Source organism: Merops nubicus, unplaced genomic scaffold (genome assembly GCF_000691845.1).
Source record: "Merops nubicus isolate BGI_N331 unplaced genomic scaffold, ASM69184v1 scaffold5568, whole genome shotgun sequence".
In the NCBI taxonomy this organism is placed as follows: Eukaryota; Metazoa; Chordata; class Aves; order Coraciiformes; family Meropidae; genus Merops; species Merops nubicus.
Window position 1 is genome coordinate 36,136 of NW_008627610.1, and position 18,685 is coordinate 54,820.

Below are 18,685 nucleotides of genomic sequence, written 5' to 3' on the forward strand. Positions count from 1 at the left end.
ACCACTCCTTTTGCTGCCCTTTTTTGGTGTCATTTTCTAGTATTGATTATTGCCAAATGGAATCACACATTTTATTCTCAATAATTAAATTATAATTTCCACTGTGATCTACGGGCACAGATGTATTCTCTGTTAGAATACATTATTTAAAAAATAGGCAGAGAGATACTTAAAACCACTTTAAAAATAATATATTGAGTTAATGTGTAACCAAAAGAAATTAGAAGTATAAACAAAATAAATAAATGGTTTCTGGATGCTCATGGTTGCATACAGCACATTTTACTCCATCAGGAGTATCTGATGCTAATGCCTCGCTGTATTCCGCTTTTGGTAGCTACAGTCCACCCACTTAAATACCCCCTGGTGTAAGCATAGGCAACAGTACTCTCTAGTTCCTGCCACAAACTCTTTTGTGTGCTATTAATCAGCAGCTATATTTCACCTCCAGAGCAACTGCATCTCAGCACTGGACAGAGTGAAATACGGTGTCTTACATTGTAGAAGCAACCAGTAGTGATGCTGTAGATACTGTTTATAGTTCATCCAAAACTTGGGCATTAATCATTTTCCCAGTAAACATTTTTGACTGAGTCGTCAATCAGTATGAAATGTTATTTGACTTTTCCATGTAGGTTTTCCCCTCTGTTTCTCCTCATACAAAATACACTTGGTTAGCTGAGATGCGAGGGCTGCCTTCACTACAAAATTCTGGTTCAGTTAATGAACACCATTTGCCCAGGTCAGAAGACACAAGCTAATGGGCAGAGGCTTACCTGGTACAGCTGTGGACACTGTGCAGATGTTTTAATGAGTACCTATGTGTATATGTCTGACTGTGTATTATATATGTGTGTATATGTATATATAGGTACATACTAAAGTTCTATATTTTCACAAAAACATTAGATATCATCACATACATGTTACTGTTATTTGTTACCATGTTGAACCTGACAGTTAAGATAGAAATGTTGAAGTGGAGGGCCTACGTGCAAGTTTGTTTTCAGGACCCTTTAATCAGTGCATTTTCTGCTGAGGCTCTGACAGGGGTGTAGATGGTGTTTACAGTAATGAAAAAAAGTTGTCTGAAAGTGCTCTGTAAGTATTTTTCCACCTCCATTAGATTATTTAGAAATTGAATTGAATTACCATGCTGAATAGGCAAATGTTGTTCCCGGTTGGGATTGAGAATATGAAAGTTAATTAATTTACTCCGTAGCTGATGTGAAAGGATGTTGAATTTATAGTCATTTTCATGTTTTAAATGTGAAACTGTGAAATGAAGAACTGAGTAATTTTACATTTGTGCTACAGTAAAAAAATTTACAAAACCCCAAAGATATTTTATGCAGTACACCTTCTGAATCATTGTCTAATATTATAATTTTACTTTGCCCATTTATGAAAATCAAATACAATTTTACAGAAAATACAAACATAGATTTAAAATAAATTACTTCAGTTTCTAAGTCCATTAGTGTCCTCAAGCAGTCAAAAACGAGATTCTGTCATCCCAGTTCATTTAGGATTCTGTGCTAGTTCTCATATATTTTATGAGTCCAACAGCATAAAATATGTTCTCTTTCAATTCTTAACACATGATCCATAAATTTATCTTTCTTTGAATATCTTTAGAAATAAGGAATAGGGCTGGATGAATTCATCCTCATATAATTTCAGAATTTGTGAAAGTATTCTATCTGATAATTGGGGTGGTTTTTTTGTTTGTTTGTTTGTTTTTAATTTTTACATGATTCAGTGTACCTTTGACTGATTTTCAGCTTTTATATCAATTTTTTAAGATGACCGTTTTGGAACTGAAACATGGGCTTGAACTTGCAGTGCTTCAATGACCAGAGCTTCAAGTAGGATGCAGTGGTACCCTGTTAATGGATGACATTCTAGACACCTCCATTGCTTTGCACATTATTGCGAATGCAAGTGAATAGCGTGCATTCTTTCTGCCTTTATCATCTTAAGTAGTAATTCAGTGTGGAGTAGCTGGACTTCTACATTTGATAGATAATCTCCTCCTTTTTATAGTGCCAGGCAGTGCAGAAATTGAACTGACACTTTAACAGGGTTTTTGTTATTAGAAGAACTAGGGCTGTTTGGTTGGGTTTTTTTTTGTTTTGTTTTGTTTTGTTTTTCATTTTTCTCATAGTGAAGTCACTGGCAGTGCCAAAAGGAAAGCTGAGAAAATGCATCCTTCTTTGACAGCAATTTCAGTGTTGAGCCCTTTGCTTAAACACATCTTTAGCTGTGAATGTTGTGCTTTGATTTAAAACCTTCGGATGCCTCAGAGTGAGTCAGGATAGAAGTAGCCAAGTGCCAGCATAAGATCCTTAGAATTGGTGACATTTGTCATCACTACTAGCTGTTTCCTTTTTTATTCTGAGCATTTTTTTCTGATTATCATTACTATAGTGACTTGGTCAAACTGGTTAATTTACACAGTGGAGTGAATACATTGTATGTATACTGTGCAGTCAAGAAAACTGTTCTCTCCAGAATGAGCTTCTCCTTGCAAAGTAAACACTGGACGGCCTTCCGAGTGCCTTAACTAGAGAGCAGAACAGGATACCCATTGTCATCTCTCGCAGTTTTTTCTACCTTAACCACACAGGAAGAAAGCAAAAGAGAAAACACAACCATTCATTAGTAAAGTGCAGGTGTTTGGAGGAGTAAGGAAACGGCCTGCCGTTTCTTCTATGTCCTTTTTGTAAGAATATTCTACCTTGTTTCCACTTCTTACAGCAAACCCTGTGGATACCAGGTGGTGAACAGTGAGGTTCGCTGTATTTCACATGGTTTATGTTTTTAGAAACAGGGCATTGTTCTGTGTGAAGCAGAGCAGCATGTATTTTGCTCTCTGGTCGGTGTTTGCAAGCATGTTATAATGACAGTAACAATAATTGCTCTGATGTAGCCAGCATGAGAAACCCCCAAGGTCACTGCAACGCAAAGAGATTGTCTGCACAGCTCCTGAGGTGTGCTGCTTCAGTGTACATTCGTGTCCCTAGACAGCTTGGAGTGTTTCTCTCAGACTTGAAGGAAAATATTCCATTTGAAAGAAGACTGAAGCTTTTATTATTGTTTTTTGCTAGTATTTTTTCTAGCCTTAAAGTTGAGAAAAACTTCTCAGGTTTTATTTACCTAGTTTTTATTCTTAGTGATGGTAGAACAGCTTTGACTGGACACATTTGCATTGTATAAGATTCTTTGAAAACAATATGTTGTGAAACTTGCATTGCTTTTTTCCCTTGCTAGCAGGATGGCCAGTCTGATATTTTGTACAAATTTTGGACTGCAGTAACTCAAACACTGTCCTCTCAGTTTCAGTCAGCAACAGACTGTAAGTATTCAGTACAAATTATTCATAATGTGTTCTATAGTTATTTTGAATCTCTTATTTCAATAAGCCCTTAGCTCATTATCCCCTCTACTAGAGCTATATCAGTAGTTTACTCAGTGCATGGTCTTAAGGTTTTAGAAGTTCTTGGGTTTGTAACCACACAGGGTTATCCTCCTAAACTACGGTTGAAATTACAGAAAGAAATACTTTCTGCTTTATTAAGTAGTAATTATCTCATAAGAAATACGTATTTTTGCAAATATATGTGAAGGTAAAAGTGTTTGAGATGGTACATTATACTTTCCAAAGCAACTGAGTTCCAAAATTAAAAAATCGTAATTTGATTTAAAGAGCGGTTCTTACAGTATTTTCTTGTTAAACACTGATTAATTGTAAAAATCTAATTTTAGCCATATTTGAATACCTTTATAAATAGGAATTGGATTTCTTCAAAATTGTGTTTTCTCTAAATATTGATAAATGGCTGATGTTCTGACTACAGACTGTATTCTGTGCATAGGTAGTACATAAACAGCGCATATAATCAAGGAATATAAACAAAAATAGTATATAAACATAGGACAGCACTGTTAGCAGTCCATGCTAATGCAGCATGCAATTAGATCCTAGGTGAGTGTGATGATATATCTTTCATGTTTGTATACAGTGGATAAAGTTTTTTGCACATATAGATAAAGTACATAAGATTTCCTTTGTATTTATCTTTGTGATCTCAGCTGCTGCATTGGCCCTTCAGAATTTGGTCCTTCCAGGCTTTATAGCAGCAATATAATCTTGAGGAACTAGCAGGTTGATTCATGTTCGTTGGTTGCTAAGTAACTAGATTATTCCAAACAAAAATGTATTCATCTTGTGTTAAAACATATTAATTTTACTGTTTGCCTTACACATTACTTTAACAGCAGTATTGCACATACCCAGAATATCACGTTTAAATCAAACACGTGCTACCTGTTTTCAGCACTTAGTTTTAAGATTTTAAAATTGTGACATCAGTTAATGGGATCAATCAACATTTCAGAAGGGAACTCTTGCAGGTTGCCAGCAATACTTTGTCTGACAGCCATTCAAAAATATTTTATTACTTATGATTTTTAATCATTTTTTTAATATAAATGTTTACAGCGAGCGGTTGAATTTTCAAACTGTGAATGATGTTTTTACTTTGCTACAGCTGAGTTCTGAGGAAACAATGCTTATAGCAAGTAGACTTTTTTACTTAGGTGACACGTCTGTATGAGGCGGTTCATTTTTAACACATAAATCTAAGTGATTGAATCCACTGACATTAGTCACAGACCTCTGGATCATATAAATCAGAGGAAGACTAGACAATATTAAAAGTCATGTAAAAATAAGAATTTGTGGCAGCTTACAGAGTTTGATAATAGATCATGGTCTGCTTTTGTGAGGTTGGGACCATCTTTCTAAACATAGCTCTGTGACCTAAAATAACTCTGTGTTCGATAACAAATGTGCAGCATTCAAACTTAGAATATATTTGAGTTGAAAGGATAGGCTGGAAAAATGGGGCAGATGTCCGGAACCTGAAAAACTTATGAATGAATGGAACACTGTTAATCTTCTAATGTAATGGGAAATCCATAAAGTATGAGTTATGTTAGATCAAGATTAACAGCAGTTGCTAAAACAGTTGTACATTTGTTTCATTTCCTGTTACTTGTGGCAAGCCTTTTAGGGCTGAAAATAATGCTGGTTTTTCTGTTTGCTTTGTCATTCCTCATTTGATACTTTTAGGAATTGCATTTTAGGTACCTAGTTTTAAGAAGAAGCACATACTTCCCTCATCAGATTTCTTAAGACTTTGGCTCATAGAAGTTTGTTTTAAATGGGTATCTTCAAAGTTGCACAACCCCACAACCCCCATCAAGCTACTTTTAGAAAACCTCTAGATTTAGAGAGTTCTAATCACACTTTGGGCTTAAATGAATGACAATAGTAATTATTAAGTTTGATACCAAATGTTTCACAAATATGATTAGTATCTTTTTTGTACAAAATGTGTTTTCTATGTCCAGTCTTCCAATTGTGGATTTTATGCTAGTGTTTTAAATATGTACCTTTGTCAACTGTGTTTAGTGTGACAGCTCTTGCCACTTTGAAATTAATTATAAACACTACATTGTTAATATTAAGGATTGGATAACACTGTATAGCATTCATTGATATAAATGCAAGGATGCATATTGTTTAAATGAATAAAAAAATTAGTTTGAACTTGGCAACATGTGTTGCTTGCTACTTTGTCTTGCAGCCTCTATGTTTTTAAAACAAGCTTTTGAAGGAGAATACCCAAAATTACTGAGGCTTTATAATGACTTGTGGAAGCGCCTGCAACAATATAGTCAAAATATTCAGAGGAATTTTAATACAAATGGAACTGCTGATCTCTTTGCTGAGCTACAACAAATGGAAGAAGATACACAGGACATGTTCATGCAAAAAAACCAAGATTATGAGTATGTATTACAAACTCTAAGGCAGTGAAATGTAAAGCTTTGAACCCTGCAAGAAAACAGAGTATTTTTAGGAACTTAGCAGTATTGAAATTGTCAGACTGGGAAAATTTTAAAGCTTTTTTTTTTTTCCCCCCCCCCTCTCCTTTTGCAGTTATTGCTTTAATACTAACAGCTGTAGAATTTTCATTAGATTATATAATTAACAGTGTTGGATTGTCTGGAAAGTTCCTGATTTTGGAACTAGTTTTATCTTTTTGTCTGTTTGGGTGAAAAAAGAAGCAGAATGATAAAAATTCAGGTTTGTGTGTGTTGAGATTACAGCAGTAGCTTTCTCTTAATGATACCACAATCATTGGAGTATGACAAATGCTCGGTTTGTTAAGATGCACAGGTTTTATGTTTATACATCATAGAATAAACATGATTTGAATGGTAGATATCAGAAAGATCAAACTGAAACAGGCTCATCATCCTATTAGGACTGCTAGACTTACGCAAAATAAAATGAATATTTTATGTGAGAATTTTATTGGCTTAAACATGTTCCTAAGCAGTCAGTGGGAGACTTATCATTGACTTCGATGGAACTGACATAAAAAGTTCTCTAAAGTTCTGACAATAAGGTAAAATGTTTGAGAGAGCTAATGCTTACTGATTTTCAAAAATAGAAATATTAAATACTGAAGCTTATTAAAGTTAAGAAGAATCTTTCTATTTGAAGCTTTCTAGACGCATAATATATAGACCAGGAAATGCTTATTTTTTTAATATAACATAGAGTACAAGCTATTTGCTAATGAAATATGTGAACATAAGAAGGTCTTTCATTGCAGTTCTGGATGTCTTGCTGCTATTTTTTTCAGGTTTTTTTAGCACTGTTTATTTCAAAACACCATGAAGCAAGGATTCCACACAGGTCTTACAGAAAGTGCTAAGAACTGTGTTGAACTCCACACAATGGCTCCCTGAATAGTTACATTGTTCAAGTGAAAAGCAAGGCCTTATACACTGCTAAAATCTTTTTGTGTGTTTGAAGACCAGAAATTAAAAACAAATGCAATGCTACAATGTTTGTATGGTCTGGAAAGATTAAATGCTATTTTGTATTTTAATTTAAAATGTAGTAATTTTGTTTTCAGTCCAGAAAAGGCCTTGAAAGATTCACTGCAACAATATGAAGCTGCTTATTTGTCAAAATCCTTATCTCGACTCTTTGATCCCATCAATCTCGTCTTCCCACCTGGAGGTCGGAATCCTCCTTCTTCTGATGAGCTTGACAGCATCATTAAAACTATAGCCAGGTACGCATGTATAATTGAAAAATATAATCTTCAAACAGTAAAAGTTGATTATTCTTTAGTTATAAAACTAGTTTGCATAAGAATTAAATCAGGAAATAGAATAGAGTAGAGTAGAGTAAAATAGGAATGGAATTTCAGTTGGAACGAACCTACAACAATCATCTAGTCCAACTGCCTGACCACTTCAGGGCTGGCCAAAAGCTAAAACTCGTTATTAATGACAAAGTCATTAAGATTGGAAGAGCCCTCTAAGATCATCAAGTCCAACTGTCAACCCAACACCTCCATGACTACTAAACCATGTCCTGAAGTAACATGGATACAGGGCATTGTCCAGATGCCTCTTGAACAGTGACAGGCTTAGGGCATAAACCACCTCTCTAGGAGGCCTGTTCCAGTGTTTGACCAACCTATAGGTAAAATAAATGCTTCCAAATACCCATTCTGAATGTCCCCTGGTGCAGCTTTGAGCCGTTGCCATGCGTCCTATCACTGGATCCCAGGGAGAAGACTTCAGCAGCTGCCTCTCCACTTGCCCTCCTCAGGACTCTGTAGAGGGCAGTGGGGTCACCCCTCAGCCTCCTTTTCTCCAAAGTAGACAAACCTGGAGTCCTTAGCTGCTCCTCTTAGGACCAGCACTAATAATGGATACCGTGGGATAACTCATTATTATTTATAATTTATTATGAATTTTATTATTCATTGTTTCTTTTCTGTGTTGTTGTGGCTTTTTTTAATAACAAAAAATTTATTTTTTTTACTGCTTAACTGTTTTCAGTACAGCATTTATGAGTACAACCCAAACTGATGGAGATCTTGGGGGTTCCATGAACAAGAAATGCTGGAATTGAGTTAGAATTCTTTTCCCTCTTCCATTTGTTCCCTGTCATTCCTTTGGGGCCTCTGTTACTATAAAGGATTGCCTAAAACACAGCTTATTAGTTGTGTCAAGCTAAGGTGTCCCCTGGGTATTTCTACACAGCTCATGTAATTCCAGAGTTGAATGACTGTGTATTCACCTGTAATGTTTGAAGGCTGCTGCCAAAGCTTGAGAGTAGTTAATTGCAGTCAATATTTTTGAATGGCTTACTAATAGTGATTTCATACTGAAGTGTCATTGCTAAACTTTGCTCATTTTTACTAGAATAGGAACACTGCACATAAAATTCCCAAATGACTTGTTAAATTGTAAACTGAATTACAGTGCTTAGAAAGACTTGGTTGTAACCGTTACTCTCTCTAAATTGACATGCCATGTAACAATGTATTCTCAGTTAATTTTTTATCAATTAAGTGCAGCACTGTTCCGTTGTTAATTAAGATTTGTAATCTTTACTTCCAGTGAGCTAAATGTGGCTGCTGTTGATCCAGACCTGAGTATAGCTGTGGCCAAAAATGTGGCAAAGACCATTCAGCTCTATGGTGTAAAGTCTGAGCAGCTTGTAAGTAATTTTAAATTACTAAAAACTTATGTTGTTCTATGTACTATATTCTGGTTTTTTTTAGATTTAAAATCAACCTAGAATAGACAAGACGTTCAAATTTGCTTTCCATTGCATTTGGAAACATTTTCAGTTAAATTCTGCCTTCAGATGAACATAGTCTGTATTGGTAGCATTAAAGTTTGTCTGTATAACTCCAAATTGAATTTGCCATGTTAATTTTAAAAAATCAAAATTGTAGTTGTCATTAATTTAAATTAAGACAATTAAATTCATTTTAATACTTACCAACATTTGATATTCCATAAGTTACATTATACATTGTCTTTATTGTGTTAAAATCTAGACTATTGAAATATATTTTTTCACTATTTGCACCAAAATTTGGGCATTTTCACCTATGTATTTATTATTTGCCAGATATTTAGCAGAGCCTTGATTTGTTTGCTTTTGTCAAATGCTTCTGGTCATTTGCCATGCACTGTTACATGCTGTTAAACTGAATAGAGGAAGCATTCCCCAAAGCCTTATCCTTTTGGTGTGGATCTCCAAAAATCCAATTGATATTACAGTGAATGTCATCGGCATATGAAAAAATAATTTTTAAGATGAACAGTTTTCTCATGAAAGCTATTGCTGCAATTTTAATGCTTTTCTTATGAAGAGATGAAAATTAATCTTTGCAATACGCAGGCCCACAAGAAATTGCTAACTACTTGTATTTGTAAACTTGATTTTCACTTAAACAGCATTAATTCCAAAAGCAAAGTCAGACTCTGGTAATGTTAGTTTGTGATAGGATTCATTTGAAGAGAGATACTTGTTAGCAATTTTTTACTAACAGTTAGCTACAAAACATTGTGGCAGTTCATAGAATACTAGACTCATACAATGCTTTCAGTTAGAAGGGACCTCAGAAAGTCGTCTAGTCCAGCCAGGGACACCCCCAAGCAGGTTGCTCAGAGTCCCATCAAGCCTGACCTTGAATGTCTGCAGGGCTGGGGCCTCTGCCACCTCTCTGGGCAGCCTGTGCCAGTGTTTCACCACCCTCACAGTAAAGAAGTTCATCCTGATGTCTAATCTAAAATCATTGCCCCTTGTCCCATTGCTACATGCCCTTGTAAACAGTCCTTCCCCAGCTTTCCTGTAGTCTGGATAATAATTTTAACATAATATTAAGTTAGTATAGATTCTGTTTTCCTTTTAGGCTCCTGCTGTCTCTGAATAGGTTTTAAAAAACTGAAGTTCAATAACACACACCTTGTTTCCATGTCTGTTGGTTGGATTGTATTGGAAGTTTGCAAACTAGTGTATGGAAGAAAAATGTAGGTGAAGCAGTCATGAAGGCCATGAAGAATATTTAAAAACTTAAAATAAAAACGTGTTTACATTATTTTACTATATATTTAGAGCATAGAGCTTAAGTTGGGTCTTCCTTTAAAGACACTGAATCATGGCTTCAGAATTTCAAAGTGAAATATGCTCATGAAAGATATCAGGATTTTTTAGTAGTTTGCAACAGTCATCACAAGTGAAAAAAGCTGTGCTTCTGTCTGTTTATCATGCAGCATAGTCTCAAATAGTGTCATTCAGCTGGAAAAAGAGACATATCAGCTGTAACTGTAAAAGCACCAGGCTTTGTTGTGCTCATCATCTCTGTTAGAGTTTGAATCTGACCAGTGGCTTGTTCAAAAGCATACACCATTTTGTGATCAGCCAGCTGGCAAATTCTGAAGAAACCCTGAAAAAAAAAAGTATGTATAGAAATAAGCTGGCACATATATGATTTGTGTCTTTGTATTAGCTGACCTAAAATTAAAAGAATGTAGGAGTAAAGAGGGAGTCTGAGCCTTTGAACTTGTTGAATTTGACAACTGAAAATAAAACCTGAAACTTTGAAAAACTGTGACAGGTTTAGTCAAACTGGCGGAATTAACATGAATGTCCTTCAAGAATATATCTGCAAACTATAAAACAATATCAACTATGTATCACATAGCTACATTTTTTAACCTTTTTTTTTTCTCCTTACTCATACACATGTTACAAAATTATAACTGGAAGGGCTCAACACAGTTCCCAAGGCATAGCTGTATGATACCATCTTTAAAGACCAAAAATATCATGCCTAGCCTCCAGCTGCCTCTCCAGAAGGGCATGGCTCTCCCATTTGTCCTGTGCCCTGCTTGCCAGCCCTGTGGTTACATTCTGGAACATCATAACTTTTTTTTTGTACCTGCATTTGGGCAGACAGATTGAGCCTGAAATGTGTACCCTGTGTAGAACGGGAGTTATGTCAGACAGCACTGCTTCATTATGTTTTAGTGCTGTAGCCAAGAGTGCAATCTACATTCAGTCTTGCAATCCAGCCTCCAACGATAGCTTTCTAAAGCTGGGAAGTGTGACCATGAAACATTTCTGCTCAGATGCTTCATTTCTGATAACTATAGTGGAGCTGTACTAAAGACAGAAATTTAATTTCCCAGAGGAATTTACAATTGAGTTCTTTTCCAAATTCAAAATAAATGAAAGAATCTCAGAATTCTCGGTGAAGGAAGATTGGGAGAGGCTTCTAAGAGTCGTTAGAATTTTTCTAATGTTATTGTAATATTGCAAGCAAATTTGGATGTTGAAAAACTGAAATTTGCGGTCCTAAAAATGTCGAGACATTCTGCTGTCAGGTTTTTATTTGTTCAATTTCACAAAAAAAAAGGAATTGCAGTTCACTAAGTTTTCATTGTTGTTTCTCCAGATAGCTTTAGACAGAACAAATAACAACAAAAATGTTATTCAAGACTCAAAGTTTTTAATTTTGATTAAAAGCAGCATCTAGCAATCTGTACATATAACAATTAAGCAAAAACAAGTAAGAAAAAGTGGCCTCTTCTGTGAATCCAAAACATTTTCTGTGTTGCTTGTGACTTTGTACACTGCTGGCTTTTGGTTTTCAGTGTTCCCCACATCAAGAGCTAGCTGTTGCTGTGCCTGAGACCTATTCTTGTATTAACCAATTCAAATGATTTCAGAGAAGATACAGATAACCCTCTGTGAGCAGTAGGTAGATATATTCTGCTGTTGGGTGAATCTTTAGCTAACCCCTTGCTGCTGCTTGATGTGGTTGGTGTATGCCATGAAGCGTTCAGAATCATTGTCCTAATTTCACTTGGTGTAATTGCAGATGTTCTTACTATACAGAGTTTGAAGGGATGATTATACATTGCATTAAATATAAAAAAATATTTCTGTTAATTTAAGAGTATTACCTTTCAACTTCACCATCCATCCTATGTTTTGTTAGGTGTTGCTGAGGAAGGGTGCTCAGTATATTTTCTCTGTGCCATTATTATTTTATCTCTTCTTATTCACATTTTCCATAAATCAGGCATCCCAAATGTCATCGTAATGATGAGAGAAATGACAAGATTTCCATTTAGTCATCATTTCTACATCCTTCTCATTCAAGATTGGAAGATATTAACAAATCTGATCATTGTGTTTTGAATAAGAGCAAAATTTTTCTCTTCTGCATTTGCGCATTGTAATCCATTGCTCACTTTTTAACATAATGGCTGCTTACTGAGCCAGATTTTGTTCACTAGCCACTTTTTTATACGAGTGAGGTAACCCAGATAAAAAAGAACAGTAACTTTTGTCCTTGATTTAAGAGTTTTCCAGAGGTGTTATCCATTCCCAATTGCAGATACCTTGATTGACGTGTACTCTTGTTTAGCTGGCCACATAAAGAAAAATCGGCTCTTTCATCAAATGCTGACAATAAGTACAGTGGAAGGAAGAGATTAATGAGAAACCAGTAATTTGCCTTTCCTGAAAACGAAGCAAAATTTGGGTTTTTCTTTAGTATCCATACTGCTTAACAAATGATAGGAGCTTACAAATCTGCTTCTTAGAAAAATCTCACCCATTTGTATAATATCTTTGTTAGATGTCTTTGACAACGCAGCAGTACTTGCATGGCGGGATCCTCTAGGCCAGTGATCTCTACATGTTTTTGTCTTGCATCCCTGTCAATAAAAACTTTTTGAGCATGTATCCACATTATATGTATGTTTTTTTTATTTATAAATTAGATACATGGACTATTGAAGTTCTCATTTTCTTCCTGCACCTCAATGGATTGTCTTGCATAACGCCAGTAGTGCACACACCCTGCTTTGAAGACCACTGCAGCAGGGTAATACTCTGCAGTAATCCTCCATTGTAAGATGCGAACAGATTTTGGCTGTCCATTTTTTGAAAAGATGCCCAGTTGATTGCAGAATTCTTTTAAATTCATATTTTATTTTCTTCCCATGCCACTTTAAATCAGATTTCTTATTTATGTATAGAAAAATGAAAATGATAGTCAGCTGTTAATTGGAAGTGAAACAAAACTGTATTTCCCCAGCAGATTACCTCTAATTCTGTCATTTACTGAGCTGAATTTCAGATGTACTTGAAATGTTGTGATTTCTCACATAATTAAAAATCTTCTTGTTGCACCTTTGACATTACTATGTGTTGGGTTGCCTATTGATAGAGCAGTTTATCTTACTGACATTTAAGACTGGATGTCTTGCAGAGACAAGTCATGAGACATTGAGGGTTAAAAGTTCTGAAAGTTTACAAAGATGTGTACTTTTGCCAACAAGCAGAAAAATTAAATTGCAAGATCCATTTTCATTGCAGATATCAAAGATGGAAGAGACCTATTTGGTCATCCAGTCTATTCCCTTCCCAGCACAGGACTATTTAAAACAATAATTTATTGTTGGGGATTTTATTGCATACTTTCTGCTTTTAGAGTGATGATTTCAGTTACCTCATATATTGTGAGTACAAATGTAAGTACTGTATGTTCTCTTACTTTTGTGCTATTTCTGTTCAGCTTGACATGTGGGTGGACTGAAATACACTAACACACCCACCAAGTGCACATTGATGAAATGTGTTGTGCTGTGAACATGAAAATGCAGTTGTTTAGAGAAGATGCGATTCTCCTACTTTTTGAACCTGGAGACCTCTACTAGTTTCCTCCCTAGAGCTACAGTCATCCTGTCAGGCTATATTGATTGCAGTCAGAGTCCCAGAGCAGTCCTTCCTGTCCTGCCTTGTGGAGGCTGTGTCTTGCTGCCTCCTCCCACCATAAGGCATCACTGTCAGAGTTGAAGTGGCCCGGTATCTTTTGGCCAATGAACAAGCAAAGAGTAAGTTGTAGAGGCAGGATTGTAAAAGTCACATTACCCACTTGCTTTTCAGAGCAGGTGGGGGTGATTATGCTGGTAACTTCTGGTGGCTCAAACTATCTTAAAAAAGCATTTTCCTGTGTGAATGTGTGATGGTATACTTAACATGATTTAGGCAAGCACAGACTCCATCTGCTGTACTTTTAGATGGTGAGGCACGTTTGAGCTCTACTCCAAGCCATGGTGACCAGCTTAGCCTTTTCACCTTGCTGAATGCAACACTCGTTTCAGCCTGGAGCACTAGCAGACCAAGTTAATGTCTGCCTGAAGTACAGGCAAAGCAAGAACCTGCATGACCATGTTACACTAGGTAGATTTATCTTAAGGTTTGGGTAGATGAGGCTAAAAGCAGTGGGAACTGTTATTGCCTATAATTGGCGATGTACCTAAATATGGAATATTGTATTTTATTGAGTAATGTATTTCAGAAAAATTTGTCTTAAAAAAGGAATCTTTCCAACAGATGAGAGGCTGCAAGCAGATGATATAATGGAGATCTTTCCCACTGTCAGACTTGTAAGCAATCATAAAGAGGAAGCACTCAAAAGATGAAGAAGGAGAGTGGGTGTAATGAAGGAGGAAGGAAATAGAGAATTTGAATAGGTTTTTTATTCCCTTAACTAAATGTGGTTGGACTTGTGTCATCAATCTCACAAAAGTTGATGAATGAGGTGGAGGCCCAAAATACAGGCTGTGGGCAGTGCTCTGGAATAGATACTAATCTATCCTTTGCCCACAGTTCATGGTAGAGGCTTGGCTTCTCATCAGGATTTTCCCCTTGGCAATGGTTGTGGAATTTTCTAGTTATCAGATTTGCCTAGTATAAGCCACTTGAAAATTTTTAAACACTATACAGAAATCACAGTCCTTCCTGGCATTTTGAAGAATTCTTCCCCTATCTTCTTAAGACAATATGACACTTAGTGTATTTTATAAGTTTAAAAGTTAAAATACTAAGGACCCAGTAGTAGAAGTGAATTTTGAGTTTAAAGATGAAAGAGAATAACTAAGAGCCTCAAAAATTAGAGTCCCTGCACTGAGGCTCAAATGGTTGTCCCATATCCTCAAAGGGCAGCACATTGATTCATGAATGGAAGACCTCTAGCACTGGACGTGCCAAAAGGCAAAATGAGAGAGAACTTGCTATTCTGATCCCAAAAGCAATGGGCTGCTGTACACTTGGGACACAAAGAAATTTGTATGGATTTTCTTTGGTGAATGACTTTTTTAGATTCTGGGTTGTTTTGAAGGAAAAGTCAGCATCAGCTGCTATCTGTGATAGAGAGGAGGCAGCCCTTCTCACTGTCCTGGATCTCAGTAGTACATTGAAATTTATTTGCATTTACTTAAGTAAATACCTGTGTTATGTAATGTTATACATCCTTTTAGAATGTGCACCAGTCGCAGAATACTATAGCAGAAATATGAGCAGTAATATGTGGGTAGTTAGCAAAGTACAAAAAGATTCTTGGGAAGTAATTGGGAAGCTTTGATTTAGCCTGATATTTTTCAGTGCAGTGGTGAAACTGGATTTCAGCTGTTGTGGAACAACTCTGAATATTTAACTGGATTAATGTTTATATATAAAGCGACTCTGACATAAAAATTCCATGATTAAAACTAATGTACATTATTTCTAAACTTTATTTGTTCTGAGGGGGTTACTGAGATCTAATTTTTTATTAACTGGTACTAAATAGTGTAAGTGAGACTGCATTATTGTAAATTATTATCATCCGTCATAATGATGAGTGACATGTGCTTGATGACAAGTATTTGTAGGGCATTAATATTTAAGAAAGTAAAGACCAAAAAAGAGCATAAAAAGTAGAAAAACCTAACAATTCATTGTTTTTTCAACCCCTCCTTCAGCGTGAAATTACGATATATCCTGATCGCTCAGTACTTCCCCCCAAATGGCATGGATTTGCTTTTGAAACAGGGTATGGACGTGTAAAGAAAAACATAAAATTGTCCTCAGAACAGTAGATGTAAGTAAGTAAATGAGCTTGATCTCATCTGCTTGAAGACAAATTTGTATCATCGAGGCTTGTTCTGATTAGTGCTGGCATCCCTTCGTGGATCAGTAAAACATGTCTGGTTTTGCTGCGGAAAGACCATGTATTAAATTGCTCCACACGGTCCCCCTGGCGTTTCTGTTAATGCCTGCCTCTCTCCTTGCGAGTACAAGGGCTGCAGAGGTTTACAGCTGGCACTCAGGACTCGGGCACCATAGCTGTGAGGTGTCTGTCTCTGCCGCGGGCTGTAGCCCTGCCGCCTGCAGCGGTTGCCCGTGGGAAGGCCTCGGGCAGCGCAGGGGGGTGCCCCACAGCCTGCCTCGGCCTGGCAGCCCCTCCCCTTCCCCACGGCACCCGGCTGCCTGCCAGCGCCCTTGTGGGGCTTGTCCCCGTGACGTTCCCTCTCCTAAGCTGTGCCTGGAGATTATTTGGGAGGGTAGTTGTTGGCCCAGGCCAAAAACTCGCTAATGACTGTCCTAACAATTTAGCCGTAGGGATGATCGCGTGCCAGATCCAGGAACCGTTCCTGGCACTGTTTAATTTACTGCTGTGGGTACAGCCAATGAGACTGAATGCAAGCGACATGCAAAATCTGTTCAAGAGGAAGCTTATATGGTGACAGATTGGAATATTTTTTTTCTTGCATCTGGAATTCATACTTTCCTACTTCTGATGTAAATAAAACTCTAAGGCAAAAGTTAGGAGATGCTGATTTCTTCTATAGTACCACTGCTTTTGGTCTTTTCTTAGATTGCCAGAGCTTCTAAAGGTATGCTTTCCTAAAAATGTTTTTCTATCTGTAATGCTTGTCAGATATGCTCAACTTATTTTCCAATAGCATTTGGTGTTTCTACCAGAGTTCTAGTACTTGGAAAGAGCAGTTTTCTGTGACTTTGCAGATAGTTGGCAAGTCCAAATGCTGCTGGATGGGTGCAAGAAAACTCCTTGATTTAACACTTTTCAGGAGTTCAACTCATTCTTCAGGTAGCTGGATATTACTTGGAGCCAACTCAGATGACACCTTTTTGGATGCCAGTGCAACCAAACCCTTCAGGAATTTAATATTCTATTTTTAGTGAATGTAATGGAGGGAGATACGGGCTGAAGAGCATCTATCTTTCTGTCATGTTCAGATATTTTTAGAGCACTGATCTTTGTAATGCTGATCAGCACCAAATGCATTACATAAGATTAGCATCAAAATATATAAAATGGAAAGTCAGCTCTGCTGCAGTTGTTCTTAAATTATTTTTAGTATTGCCCACAAAACTTGTATGGCTCAGTGCATTATCCTGCCATTGTGTCCTGTCTCTACAGGAATAATTTTTAAACACAAATTTCTCCCAGACCTTTCCAATCACAAGTCTCTTTCCTGAGGCCTCAAGTAAGATTGTCAGTCAGTGACACATATTACAAAGACTTTAATAAATGCCCACTTTCCACCAGGACTGAAACTGAGACAAAATAATTTATCTCTCATTGCCCTTCAGTCCATTTAATAGCTGAACTTGTGATTTGCAGGTGCAAGATTCCAAATTCTGATTTTCTTACATCCTCAGCTACTGTTGTATTCTTTAGTGCTGCTCAGATGGCTTAATATTCTGCAGTTACCCATAACGATATTTTTGATTTACCACTTGTAGTGGATATTCAAAATTATTATCTCCCTATTAAATATCTGTGGTCCACTAGCTAGCCATTTAGACTGTGTTGGAATAGGTTATTTAGATTTTTTTTGAGTTTAAAGAGACAGACTGTGAGAACTCAGACGGTGTTCTTCTCACACCACTCTAGAAAATTAATTTTTGTCTTTCAAATTTTTTGAAATAAAAGCTGATCCTTTCCTTTGAGTATTTTTAAAGAGTGGTTTGTAATTACTGACGTTTAAAATAGATTTCAACTTTGTGCACATCCAACCCCATAATCATAACTATTTGTGTTGTTGTGGCAGATGAGTCTCGATTTTTTTCATAGTTGCGTTCCTTGTGGGTTTATGGTGCAACAGTAGAAAATAGTCTGCTCTTTGAGTTTGGGTGATGTAGTTCTGAAAGTCTAATTCTATTCAGGCTCTGGCTTCACAGATCTTAAAGAATCTCTTTTCCTGACATTACCATTAAATGTGCTCTGATCTTGGTTTATATTTTTATGTTTTAAAAGCAGTCTCTTATTTATTAATGCTTCTCCTTGGTTTATCAACCTTGTGGCAATAAAGAGAATGAGAAAAGAAAATGCTAGAACACCAGTTGAAACAGAAAAAAAAAATGAATTCAGCTTAAAATCTGAGCTGAGAAAGAGACAGTGTCTTTACAAGGGATTTTTGTAATGTCATTTGCAGAAGTAAAAGTGTCTGTCAGGCTTGATGAGGGGAATGAAGACTTAAATAAGCTGATTTCAGTGGGTTATTTACATGATAAACAACATGAATGGCATATTTTTGTCCAGAATTTAAAAGGCTAAGTGTATTATAACTGATCCAGAGATTATATTGGAACACCTTGACTGAATCTGTGAAATTGTTAAGCAAAGCAGAAATACAAAGGAAGATGGGATTTAAAAGTTAAAATGTTGCAATGATAAAACAGTTGGATGAGAAAGATTGATTTGTAGTTTTCTCTGAGCATTCATGAAGATAGGAACTTTTTCTGAACCTTTCACTATACACTTAGTGGTTGGCTAGAAAAAGGCAGAGAGGGGCTGGACTAAATGGTTTCTCTACTGATTGTACCCCTGTCTGCCTAGTGGCAAGGAAAAATATCCATTATATATTTCAAGAAAGAAAGCTGTGGATCTAGGAGGGCTGTAATTCTGGTTTCTTTGTAGGG

The 18,685-nt window shown here is 36.4% G+C and overlaps 1 protein-coding gene across 1 annotated transcript in view; it reads left to right on the forward strand.

Moving 5' to 3' along the window:
* The window catches only part of LOC103778751 (conserved oligomeric Golgi complex subunit 5-like), a 54,958-nt gene that overhangs the window by 12,603 nt on the left and 23,670 nt on the right, over positions 1 to 18,685 (forward strand). The window contains exons 5-8 of the mRNA XM_008946362.1: positions 3,277 to 3,358; positions 5,655 to 5,859; positions 6,999 to 7,160; positions 8,503 to 8,602. Coding sequence (XP_008944610.1) covers positions 3,277 to 3,358; positions 5,655 to 5,859; positions 6,999 to 7,160; positions 8,503 to 8,602 — 549 coding nt within the window. The remainder of the gene's footprint in view (positions 1 to 3,276; positions 3,359 to 5,654; positions 5,860 to 6,998; positions 7,161 to 8,502; positions 8,603 to 18,685) is intronic.